Genomic DNA, 13,823 nt, shown 5'->3' on the forward strand with positions numbered 1-13,823 from the left:
ACTGGAAAGCACTGACATAAGGGGTTAGGATTGCACCCAAATTTGATTAATAATTTAAAAATTTAATTTTTTCCCATCTGTTCAAACTTTCCAGGTTGTCGTTGGTTTTATGTTCCCTTAAACATTTACAATGTGTGTAAAATGGGATCTCATGGATCTTTGCCCCGCTCACTGGCGCAGTCTCAAAGGTGTGCAGTGTGATTTCAGTGTCAGAAAAGTTGTCCTGGCCATATTCCATTGATTTCTTTTTCACACATAAAGGTCACTCACTTAAGCCCACCATCAGGGACAGATGGTGAAAAGACATGGGGTGAAAAGACATGTATTTTAAACTGGACCTGAGTTATTGGAGAAAGTAAAATTACATTTACTGAAACTACTACAATCTTATGCCCACTTATTTGGGAATAGACTATCATGAGACTTTTTTTTACGTATACATCCATAGCTCTGCATAGGTGTTTTTTTTCTTTCTATAAATCTAATGCTTCCTGTCCTGAAAGTGAATGCAACTTCCAATATATAGTTAAATTATATAGTTAACATATAATTAAATTCTATATGTTTATAGCTTTCTAGAGCTCTGTTTTGAGCTAGTCTGCTTTGTTCTTGGTAATTAACATCCCTGGCAATGGCACTGTTCAAAGTGTCATTTTTATGCTCATGTGTGTTTATACCTACTTAATAGCCCAAATCTATGTAACTCCCAATGCGGTGTTGCAGCAGTGTCAACAGGGCATGCACTGTATATCACAGGGGAGTTTCAGACCCTGAAGGTTCCCTCTGCGTAAGGCAACACATGCCCTGGCACCAATAATTCAACATGGCAGGGCACATAGCAGGTGGGGGTGGGCAGAATGGGGCAGAGACCACAACAGGAAGGAGGGCAGACCAAGGTGGGGGAGAGGGCTACAACCAATATCCTATTCCCTCCCCAGCCTCAAACTGCCTTCCCTTTTCCAGGCACACTTGTGACCACTAAATCACTGGTATAGTTTCAAGTAGACTTAGTGAGGGCTTACCCCTGACCAAGCAAATGCATGTCCCCTTACCCAGAGGAGTCCTCTGGGACTGCCTCTCAGAGTATGCAGTGGGCACTCCAATGGCATGGCTGCATCAGTGGGGCGGGGATGGGTTTGATAGGATTCGGCTGTTAGATTACTGGTTTCCAAAAAGTTGACATAGTAGGAAGGATCTGATGAATGAGTTATAGTAGAGCCCCTCTCCTATTCACAAGGTTCCTGCAGCAGAAAATGCTACCACTGTGCATCTAAGAAATGCCTACTTTTTCATAATTTGGAAAAGGGGATGATGACATCTTACATGGATAACAACATTGGTCAATAAAAGATATTGGGTCTTGAAAGGACTCATGGGCAAAAACTCATAGTAATCAATCAAAACATGATTGTTTGGCACATTTCACAGTAACTAGATCTGCTGTCCAAATCAACAGTGTTTTTCTGATGTCTAATTAGAAAATCTGTAGAGAACAGGAAAAGACACTGACCATCAAATAACACCTCATGGGCTGTTCAGACATTTTATTGTTTTATTGCTCTCAAAACTAATAGAAATCCACTGTTTTCAGTTAATCTAGTGTTCTGCATAGTAAAACTGCACTGAAATCAATAAACAAGCAGTTAATGTCACGGTTGTTCTCCTCACATCTAGTTACTATGCATTTCAAAAAAAGAAACCAATCTCAGGGGTTTTGTGTTCACGGTAGCTCCAGGTTATGTGATATTTACATTTTAAGGCATAATTTCCCTTTTGAATAGAAATGTTGATATGAGAATTCCAAAATAACAGAAATAAGGAACCCTTTCTCATTTAGGCTGATACTTTGCAATCTGTTATTTTGAGCCAGGATTTTTGTTTGTTTGTTTCTCATCGTAAAGCAGGCATTGAAAGTAGGCATTTTAATTTTTAAAATACATGATTAGGTCGTGCCTCATTATCCACTGGGGTTCGATTCTGGAACCCCCAGGGAGTTAAAAAAAAAAAATCAGTGGATACCAACTCAGTGGAAAAACTGTTTTAAAAAACAATTTTCAGGGCTCTCGCTCCTCCACTCCTCCACTCCCAGAATGCATTGGCATAGATGCTATACCGCATTCAGCCACTGGATGGGGTGAACAATAGAATTTAGTGGAATGAAATTTTTCCATTTGATTCCATTATTCACCCCATCTAGTGGTTGAATGCAATAATGCATTCTGGGGTGACAATGAAAGAGTAAGAAACTTGGAAGCAGTGGTGTACGAAGGTCATTTGGCACCAGGGCCCATAAATTTTTGGAACCCCCCCATGACAAAATTATTTTCAGTAATAGTCATGATATGAAACGAATAATAATAATAATGGGCAGAGAAGAAGTGCAGACAGTGAACATTTTCTTCTATTCAACTTAAATAGAAGTGGTTCACATACATAGTGAACATTATAGATCATAACTGAAAACAAAATAGGGAAGGAATGCCCAACAAAATAATATGTAGTGGGCTTGTGTAGTGGTGAGTTAATCAGTGGATGCCAAATCAGTGGATACCAAGATTCCACCTGTGCATCCAAAGATTCTTTAAATGACAAAATTCTTCCGAGGATCTCTCATTTTCCCCTGAAACCAAAGGTCTCCAAGTCATGCTGCCCAATCCTTCTGCATCTACCTTTGTCAGAGGTTAGGCGTACACTTTTGCTTAACTCTCCTTTAACTGCTTGAGTTCCTAACTCTCAGCAGATGATAGGCTAAGCCACCTTAAGAGACCTTTATGAGAGGCTGTGTATGTATACTGTAATATACACTAAAGTGTTGCTCTTTCACACTCCTGACTTCACTTGCAGTGCGCTTGCAAAAAAAAAACAACTTGTCCACTGCAAGACTACCTCATACTAATCTATGGCACAAATTGTTAATCACTTCTGGGTCCTCAAAAACCAGTGATTGGTGGTAACCATGTTTTTTCCCCATATTGTTCCAGGGAAAGGTGAACAGGGCAAGCCATACCCTCTCACAGAAGAAGACAATGATGATTCGGCTTATCGGGAAAATGGCTTCAATATTTTTGTGAGCAACAATATAGCATTGGAGCGATCGCTGCCAGACATTCGACATCCTAAGTACGTACCCTGAATCCAGTTGACTGTTTCACTGCACTTATTATTCTTATGGGGAAGTGCTGTGCAATAACAAAAGTCTATAAAGAGATTTGAAGTTTACATTTGCTATATGGGTCCATTTTGCTTTCTGCAGCTTGGAGATAACTCCAAAAGAAGGTAGCATGTTTCAGAGGGGAGCAGTGAAGAGGCTACATTTTATTTATGGGATGTTAACATTTAAAGCATTGGTTCTCAAACTTTGAGGAAGCTTTACTCTCTCAATAAGTCTTTGCAGGGGAAGGGCAAGGGCCAGTGACTTGATCCCCAGGATCCTGTCATTCAAGGAGGCAAAGAGGGGTACTTGCATTTACGTTTAAGTAGTTAGGGCTGCTGGAAGCTGCAGGAGGTGCAGGCAGCCCTGTACAACCCTCCACAGGGCTCCCTGAAGCTTGGAATGTTCAAACAGAGTGACAGCAAAACACTTCCGGTTTCCAGAGGGTGCTTTGAGATGTCTCCATTTGAACATTACAAGCCTCAGGGAAGGGCTGCGCAAGACTTCCCACACCTCCTGCAGCCTCCAGCATCCCTAAGTACTTAAATGTAAGTGCAAGCACACACACCCTCCCATTCGCCCTTCTTAGGGACGTGATCCTGGGGATCTCTTCCCTGCCTCTCCTCTTCCCCCACCCCTTAAAGGGGCAGGGGAAGCTTTAATGGTACTACCTAGTCAAAACTGAGTTCTTGATATAATCCTGCACAGCTTTGCTGCCTTGCACTGCAACTCCTAAGGCAAGCTGGGCTTAGGCTGCTACTTCACAGGGTTGTTGTGAAAACACAAGAGGTAGAGGGGAATGGGGCAGGTGGGGGCAGAGGGTGGCCTAATTGTGTCCCAGGGGGCGGCAGGATCAGAGGTGGGGCCCCAGTTTCATACTGTTCATTCATTCATTCATTCATTGGGGTTGTGGCAAGAAAAAGGTTGAAGACTGCTATCTTAGGTTTACTCTGCAATAGCTAATCCCAAATTATGAGTGTAACATCTGAAATAACCACAAGAATCCTTCTATTTCTGCCACTGGTAACAGTTTTGTACCAGTACCGCTTCTCATTTGTATGACTGTAAATGTAATGTAGTGTGAGAGCATTGGTACAGCATGTGAAGTTGTGTACTGTTATATTTTATTTGATACACTGCATTATTGAGGAGTTTGTGCATACGATCACTAGCTAACCCGGAACTTTACATCTTTCCATAGTGTTGATCCAAAGGCATGCTCACTCTGCCCTAACATAGAAAGCAATGGTCATTTGGGAGAATGCCTGATAGATCAGGGGTGTCAAACATAAGGCCTGCGGGCTGAATGCAACCCCCTGAAGGAATTTATCCAACCCATAATTGGGCTCCCCCAGCGTAATAATTGGGCTTTCTCATATCTTGAAAATATGAACTCGATTTGCACATTTTCTCTTCTGTCATTTGCAGCTAATGAGTTTCTGTATGAGAACAAAATGCTTATTTCTGGTCATCACCTGCTTAATGATGTCACTTCTGGGCCTCAGCAGGTGCCATGAATGCTAACTTCAGCCCTCTATTTGAAACAATCGCTGTGATAGATAACATAGGAGAAGGAGCAGGAGTTCTGTCCACCACCACCTAATTTCTCTTGCCCACCATGCTAACTTAGCAGTGCCAGGGGTCATTGACAGGCTGCTGGCATGTGACTGTAACCCAGGGCCTAGAAGAGGGGGGTAAACGGGGTAATTTGTACCTGGGCCCAGGGTCAAAAAGGGGGCCCAGGAACCTAAGGAGGGGGCCTAGAAATTTCCTGAGGTCTTATATTGTCCTATCTCACCCGAACTCACTGCATGGGATGCTGGGTGTGCAGTGACAGCTGTACTGTATCTAGCTTACTGTATCTAGCTGCCGATTCCACAAGGGTGGGTAGACCTGGGCTCCAAAGACTTTTCCAGCTATCTCTACCTTCCCTCCACCCTGTTTTGCCCCTTCCTGCCCCCAATCTACTCACCTGTCACCACCTTCCCCTGCTCTGTTTCAACCCTCCCCCCCTTTGCAAAGGGGTCCAAAAGAAACTTTGTACCCCCTGATAAAATTGCTCACAGAGCCCCTGCTGTAACCACTCACTGCTTGTGACTGTGCAAGGCCATCATAAGATGGTGCTGTAAAACTTGGAAAAGGATGAAGGGAACACTACAAGCTAGATTGCATTTTATTCATTTATTTTGTTTACAAGATTTCCTTTTCTACAATCCCATTAGTGCAAACAGTTTTAGCAAAATGTCCTCACAGAAATATCGACAGAATATTAATAGCAAACAGAGGTGCAGTTTTCGCACGTAATATACATAGGTAATTTTCATTGATTTCAAGGGACTTCTGCATAAGAAATTGGAGAGGTAAGCATTATTTCAGTCTAAACATTTTACTCTTGCTAGTGCTAATAGCTAATAGCAATTCAATGATGACTTTTTTGAAACCTGCATTTTACAGGATGAGAAGATGGGACCGAGGGGGTGGGGAGATATTTTTACTTATGTTTTAGGAAAATATTAATATTTTAAATGTTATCTTTTTATCTTTTTTTGTTGTGGTCTGCCTGAACAATTTGTTAGGAAATGCTAGAAAAAATATAAAAGGGCACCCTCTAGTTTAGCTGCCTCAACCCCCCTGAAGTGATGAGAGATGCACAAGGTCTTATTTTAATGGGCTTGCACAAAAATAAAAAAATAAAAAAAATAAAAAAGGTTGCAGGTTTAAGCCATGACCAACTCTGTATAGTATATATTTGTGGTTTTATTATGGAATCTTTGCAGTTTTATTATCTTTGAATGATGTTCATCTCATTTTTAAGAAGCTTATTAGAAGGTAGTTCAAGGAAGGCAAAAGCCAACCTTTGTATGGCTGTATATTAATCTACAGCAACCCAGTGTTGATTTGCATATGATTAATGCAAAGAACAAGCTTGGTTTTATCCAGTGTATTTGTTTTAAATATTTTGCCTCTGTCTTTTGGCTGGCCAAAGTATCCCCAGCTCTCCTGAAATTATCTACAGCAATTCCCATTGACTAAGAATGTTTCCAGTTAGATGGGATCTTAATACATAATTACAGAACATTACAGTTCCATTTGGTTGCTTTGTTGGCATGATAAGTATGCACCACGCAACAGTTTTTGCTCCAAAAGAATATCCTCGTTTCTATTGGCATTTCACGCAGTGTCAGTGGAAGCAACGTAGGAAAAAAAAATCATTAGAGACAAAATGAGGCTGAACTGGCACTTTCCCCCATTGTGTTTGTCAATATAGCTGTTCCTAATTTGTTTTTCATCCGCTTCTAGCCACATGGGCCTTGACATTTGTTAGGATATCCCCAGAAGCAGGGCTTTGTCAGCAAAGTTAGCACTATGGCGGCTGCTCTTTCCTCGTAAACAACTTTGCCACCCCAAATCTCGATGAAATACCAAAACCCTCCCTGCCCCACTGCTCTTTTGTGACATGCCAAGAGCATGCTAGTACTCAGAATATTCCGGAATGAATTGGGCAGTGTTCACATGGAATAAAAACCACATTTGTTACCCATGTTTGGCAAGCATTATGCATGAAACAGATTCATCTGTTCATGCTACAGATGTGGGTAATCTGAACATGAGGAGACAGGGCCATACTGCAGTAGCAGACCCACCCCTTGACCTTCATGACTTAACTGGCTCTTCTGTACAGAGTGGATGCATGTACAAATTGTTCTGTCTAAGTAATTGGAAACTCTGCTTTTTTCCCAATTCAAGGCTCCACTGATAGAGCATATGCACATATAATATTTGCCTTGTGCAGCTTCCCCAGGCCTCAGAGGGCCTCTGGAAGGCCTTTGAAAGGCACTTTCAGTTTCAGTTAGAAACCAGAAGTGCCATTCCAAGGTCTCCAGCCAGTCTTCTAAGGCCTGGGGGGGGGGTCTTGTGCAGCCTTCCCGGAAGGTACAGGGAGGGCCAACCCACCAATTTAATTATCCGCAGGGGTTCCAGGAATGAATCCTCTGTGAATACCAAGGTCCAACTATATATAGTAATAACTTGCTGATTCAGACAAAATTGCAAACTATGACTTTTCTCAAGCTAGGATAAGGAGGGAATAATTGCATGCTAAGGGTTATATGTGTTATTTAGCAGCCAACCTCAGTTTGCAACCACAAATGACCCCTGGCTCTCTGATTAATGTGTATTTCTAATTTCGTCCTTGTCTCGTTCACATGTTGTGTTTTATAGTGTACACTTAAAAATTAGGTGTGCATTTTAAAAAAAGAATAATATCATGGAAAAATTTACTTACTTTGTAAATAAATTATAGCCCTAACTGATTTTTGATAGCACACCCTGAGGTTATTCTTGTGATCTACAGCCCAATCCTAACCCACTCTGGAACGAGGAGGTTGCCTGGAGAGGCCAGCTCAGCCCAAGGCAAGGGGAATTCATTCCCCTTAGCTTGGCTAACACGGCAGCAGCCTCAGTGGGGCTACTTGTATCTGCACCATGTAAAGATCGGAGCTGCGCAATGTCTCCCAGGACTGGGGATAGGATCCAGCACAAGTGCCGGATCCTTTCCCCACCCCCTGCTCTCCCGCCCCAGAACGTTTCTTTCGGCCAGAATCAGCTTCTGTCCAACTCCTCCAGCTTACCTGGTGAGTCATGTTTGAAATTAGCATTTCCACTTCCTGTTCGGTCCAGTTGTATTTGACTATGTTTATAGCCACAGGAAGCTCTGAAGCTCTGAATTTCAAGCCACCTCATCGCTGGAAATTATTTTCCTCTCCCTCCCATTTCCACCTCCGAGCTAATTTTACAGACCTGTCAAACGGTCGTGGAAATTACCAGTTATCACTGTTTTATCGAGTTCAGCTGACAAGGCTAGATTGGAATAGAAATGCAGTATGACTGAAGCTGGCCGCTGTAAATTGAATACTCTGACACACTGAGACAATTACTATGTAAATTGTTGCTTGAAAACGTTTTATGCTGGTATTTTTCTGTTGCGCACTTGTCACCAGTTGGATGTCAGGTAGATACTGTAGTCCCCTTGATAGAGAGAGAGAGAGAGAGAGAAAAGGTCAGTTCTGTTTTCTATTTTTTTATTATGATTATTTTTTTCAAGAATCTACTGCTAGGAACATATGTGGCAACAAAAACCGAAAGGAAATTGAAACCTGTACTTATCTCTTTGTTCTGATTTGTGTGGCATGTTCTTTTGTAAGAATTTTGTTTAACGAGGAAGATTGGAGAGGTGGTCTGCTTTTCTGATCTGTGAGTTCTTGCCCTGCCTTTTCTTCATGTTTTTTTGTCCCTTCCTGGCTTCCAAAATGTCTTGCAGACAAACCTGCACTGCTGTTCAGTTATCCATAAGGAAAAAGAAGTTGACAAGCCTGTTGATAGGTCTAGAAGCTGTAAGAGCTGGTCCCTGGCCAACATCCTGCCACTGGTCTCCCATAATGTGCATAAAATATTATCACTATAACCATAGGGTCAAATAAATTGCCGCTTTTATGAATTGCCTTTTTTCTATAAACTGGCTGAAATGGTGCCAACTCTCCCCTCCTTTCTCCAAATTTAACAGGCTCAGGATGTTTCAAAATTACAGACTTGTTGGCAAAAAGCCACTGAAGGTTATCATTTGTAAATGGCATATCAGCAGAGCATGTTATTTACAATGCAGTCACATATCCAATGATTAAATTTCTGTTTATGTGGATATTTTAAGTCCAAATCATTTCATCCTGTTTGGCTAATAGTCCTGTGCACTGCAGTCCAGGTGAATGTAGAGGACAGAAAAATTCCCTGTTGCATTCACAAACACAAATACCTCTAACTAGCTCTGTGGGAGCTTTGAACTGGCCTTTGCATTTTCAGCTGTTCAGGTTGCTTGCAAAAGATCCTGTTTTTGTTTTGCTTTAGATTCCTACCATGCTTTTTCTTGCCAAATGGTAACACAAAGCAATCTACATTACAAAGGGCAAAAATATAAAATGCAGCAGTTTAACAAAAAAAGTGACACAGCAGTAAAGAGTGAGAAAACAAACATAAACAGGGAACCAGTAATAATTGAATTGCCCATCAACCAGTCCAATAGGCCTAAATGAACACAGTCCTCTGGTCCCAAATGACTTTTAGTTGCAAGGTTGAAAAAGCAACTCAAGAATAACTCTGTACTCAGGAGTGAAGGTTTGCAGGCTTTTATTTCATTGCAAGCAATGGGCATCTCACGGGACTAGTGTCCAAAGCATGAGAGCAATTCCCAATATTGATTTGACCATTTATACAATTTTGGCTCTTTGTCCCAAAACCTAGACTTCCTATTGGCTGAAATTTTACATCAGAGATGGGGCAAACATCTAATAGGTTACAGATAAGATACAATTTGCATAAAAGGTGGAAAATAGGTGGGCAACAAGTGGGCAAAACAATTGATTGGCTATGATTTACATACAGGTGGGGTTTCACCTTAAAACCTAGAAAAGTACAAAAGTTTCTAAATCCCAGCAGGGTGCACTATAATATTTACCTAGTGTTGGATCACATTCACATAAATCAACCCAATTATGCAGATTGTTTTGACAAATTTTAGAATAACAGCATTTAAAAAAAAAAGCAACTGTGTGATCTTATCTGCATACCTTTCCTATGCGTTAATATATAGACACTAGGCAGCAGCTGTGGGGCCTCTCTGCTATACCAAGGCTTTTGTCTTTTATTAAGTGTCTCTTAAGACTTTTCTAAAATCAAGCAACTTTGGTTTCTATGGCTTAATTTTATATTACCATGCACTCCCCAAATAAATACAGCCGACAACAGGTATGGAATTAAAATGGGCCACTTTTATTAAAATACCAAACATTGCAACAGGGCAACAAAAGGGGTTAAACAAACCCATCCCAAGTGTGGGGTTCTAGGCGGTGGAAACGGCCCTAGCCGTCTACGTCCCCCAGTCTCGTAGGGCGTCCACCCGACTCCAGACATAGCTCAATTGTTATTAAGTCCACCTTTCAACATCACCCAAAGAGGGTAAGTCAGCAGAACTGCTATGCCTTCAGGTCACCCCTGCAAGGCCCCCAAGTTCGAACAAGGGGCTAACCAGCCTGCCTCCTCAAGTCAATCAGGCATCATGGGAGCGGTTGTGGTTCACTCCACATCTATTGCTGACTTAGATTGGACACCGAGAAGGTCATCTGCCTACCCACCCCGCACTTCTACTGCCACAAGGGGACGTCAGCCTAGCGCTTGGCCTTCCCTGCACCCAAAAAGGTTCTCAAGCCCTGTTGCAAGTCTGTTAAAAAGAGGTCATAACCCATAGGAGAAAGATGCACTCCATTGTCACGGTAAAGAGCAGGCTGCCCAAAACAAATTCCAGGATGATGGATAGCCACTTCCCCGAGCTCCATGATGACCCTGCCCAGGTAAACATTAACTCTTTTGCAGGCAATGTCTATTCTTCTAATGCTGCGCACCCACCTCCAAACCCTCCTAGGCAGCATATCAGACCACAGGATAGTAATCCCAGGGAACTAACTAACGAGTGTTGTAAAATCCCTGCAGGCCTGGAGCCTCAAAGACATAGACGTCCTCTGGCCCAAGTCATTCTCGCCTAAGTGGACAACGATTACCTGGGGCAGGGGTTAAGTGTGATAAAATCCAGAAAGGCTGGGAAAAACTGATTCCAACGCATACCCCTCTTGGCCAACCAATCAATGTGCACAACATTACCCAGCTTCAGCTGAGAGCCGAAACTGGATGACATGGCGTGCTTCCGGGCCCAAAAAACTTAGGGATGTCCTCAGATCAGGACCCTGACTGGGCACCTCCCTCACAGACCTGTTGAAAGAAAAGCATATCGTGAGGCAAACTCACTTAACACCCACTTAGAAAAGCTCACAGTTAAAAAGGTATAACACATTCCCTCAACCTTGTGAGGAATACACATCGCCCCACCCAAATGGGTCTGGGCAAACACTTGCATGGCCAGTAACCTGGTCATCACAAACATATCGCCCCATCCGAAACAGGACTTGGGGCAAACACGATCCAGGCCAGAGCCTGATCAACAGGGTTTCTTATAGACCAAAGACGGCACCTACACATCGTGCCAACGTGGCGCAGCACCGTGGGGTAAATGCAACTGCAGAATGACTATCCCCCATGCTCACCCAGGGAGTCACAGCCTATACTAAAAGGCCTAGCATTAACGAACGTAGTATTTAAATGCACCAGAGCGCCATCTGCCGATGCGCTTGATGTCCTGGGGCGAAAAACCAATGCGAGCAGCTGCTGATGTTGCCCCAATTCTAAATGAATGAAGCCCATATAGTTCTGGCCTCAAACCCAAGTGAGCCAATGCCCTTTTAAAAATGGCCCGAAACTGATAAATCGTGAGGGGGAAATGATCCAAATGTTGAGGTAGTGGGCCCGCTGGAGGAACCAACAAGGAATACTGTTCCATGACAGATGCAGGGCAAAGGTACCACATAGGAGCCCGTTCAAGCTGAATACACTCCCCACGCCCTGTCTGGTCAGTCTTGGACACCCTCAAGTGAAGGGACAGAATCCCATGTTCCAAAACACAGTCACCCCATTGAAGTACTCTATCTGGGGAGGCAAGCTTTGATCTAACCAACATCTCACCAGGGCGAAAAGCCCCATAAAACATTACAAGAGTCACTGTTCTAAACAACAGAGACTCAAAGGCTGAGAAACACATGGCACAAAACTCCATACTCAGCCCATGCAAAATACTAGGTGTAATAGGTTGACGCTTAGCTGGACCTGCTGGGAATCTCCTTTTTAGCCCTGCCACCATTTTCTGCACCTTGAACTCCTTGGTGAAGTCCTGAATTTCTCAGGCCCTTGACTGAAAAGAAATGGCAGCCAGATAAATGGACATAGACTTGTAGGATATTCCCCTATCATGTAGTCCCAAAAGGAACTGCATAAGAGTATGTGGCGTGAATGGTCCCTGAACTGGCACCGAAGTTAACCTACAGAAATCACAAAACTCGTGGATCTTACTCATGCAGCTGGCTCGGGTAGATGAAGCCAACGATGCCCAGATGGCTTCCTGGGCCTCGTTGTACTAAGGTCCCACAGCCATTGGGGCATGTGCTCGGGATCCTGCCTGGCCTCGGAAGCTAGCTGCTGGAAATGCTCCTCCTGGAATCGAAAGAGAGCATCAGCTATGCTATTCTCAATCCCAGGGACATGTCTGGTTGAGAAAACAGTGTTGATAGCAAGGCACTGCTTAACAAAGACTCTAACCAAATTCATAACCTGGGGGGATTTGAAGGTCTGCATGTTAACTGTGTGGACCACAGCCTGATTATCGCACCAAAAGCGAACAGAAGAGTTGGCAAACTCCCCTGCCCATAAATGGACTGCCACAACAGTTGTACTAAAAAGGTCAAATCCCTGGTGACCCCTTCCTGAACCCAAACCAAGGAGCTGCGCACCCTCTAAAGATCACTCCAAATCCCATACCTCCCGCAGCATCCGAGTGAACCTGGAGTTCCGCTTCAATTAACTACGAAGATCTCCAAAATGAGATCCTGTTGAAGTCCTTCAAGAATTCCAGCCAGCGTTTCAAATCTTCCCTCATACCAACTGACACCCAAAGTCTGTGGGACGGGCGACTAAGCCCAACCATAGCATTGCATAGTCGCCTGACAAAAGCCCTACCAGGGGCGATTATTATTATTATTATTATTATTATTATTATTAACAGTATTTATATACCGCTTTTCAACTAAAGTTCACAAAGCGGTTTACAGAGAAAAATCAAATAACTAAATAACTAAGGGCGATGACCTTACAGGTGAAATTAAGGTGCCCAACCAGCCTTTGCAATTCTTTTAACGTTAACTTATGGGACCCCAGGACACTAAACATGTCAGTCAATTTGTCCGATTTATCCCTGGACAGGCGACTGGTCTGTGCCACCGAGTCTAAGTACCTAAAACGGTTAGCTTATTGACCGGGCCCTCCGTCTTGTCATGCGCCAAAGGGACACCAAGTTGCTCATACACAAGTGAAATCACCCAGAAGCCGAGCGCAGTAGTGGGCAACTGTTACCCTGCACATTCCTGATCTCGTCTGATCTCGGAAGCTAAGCAGGGTCAGGCCTGGTTAGTATTTGGATGGGAGACTGCCTGGGAATACCGGGTGCTGTAGGCTTATACCATAGTCTTTCAAGACTGAAGGTTGCCAACCACCATAGTGGGCAGTGTATTGTAGCCCCGTCCTAAAGCGTACAGTCCATTCCAAAAATGAACTAAATGCCTCAAAAACAGAACAAGAAATTGAACATCCCATTGGTAGCGCCCGGTCCACGTAATAAACCCCTTCAAAATGAAAACCCAACTGGCAAAAATCCTGAGGGTGCACGGGCAGAAGTCTGAATGCAGATTCAATATCTGCCTTGGCCATCAAAGCCCCGGGGCCACACCTCCTGAGGTGGCTAACAGCCTCATCTAAGGAAGTGTACCTGACTGAGCACCTTCTGGAAAAGACAGATGGTGAATCAGCCTGAATTGACCCAGGGCTTTTTTGGGTACCAGTCCCAAAGGTGACACCTGCAGGTTACTTAAAGGAGGCACAGCAAACGGTCCAACTACTCTGCCTGCCTCAACCTCCTTGGCTATTTTATGCCTTACCACATCCTCCATGCCACTAACTGACTGAA

General features: G+C 43.4%; 1 protein-coding gene across 1 annotated transcript in view; it reads left to right on the forward strand.

The window, feature by feature from the left end:
• The window catches only part of GALNTL6 (polypeptide N-acetylgalactosaminyltransferase like 6), a 629,228-nt gene that overhangs the window by 278,484 nt on the left and 336,921 nt on the right, over window positions 1-13,823 (forward strand). Inside the window, exon 3 of the mRNA XM_066631983.1 lies at window positions 2,982-3,120. Coding sequence (XP_066488080.1) covers window positions 2,982-3,120 — 139 coding nt within the window. The remainder of the gene's footprint in view (window positions 1-2,981; window positions 3,121-13,823) is intronic.

The sequence above is a fragment of the Tiliqua scincoides genome, chromosome 6, assembly GCF_035046505.1.
Source record: "Tiliqua scincoides isolate rTilSci1 chromosome 6, rTilSci1.hap2, whole genome shotgun sequence".
Classification (NCBI taxonomy): Eukaryota; Metazoa; Chordata; class Lepidosauria; order Squamata; family Scincidae; genus Tiliqua; species Tiliqua scincoides.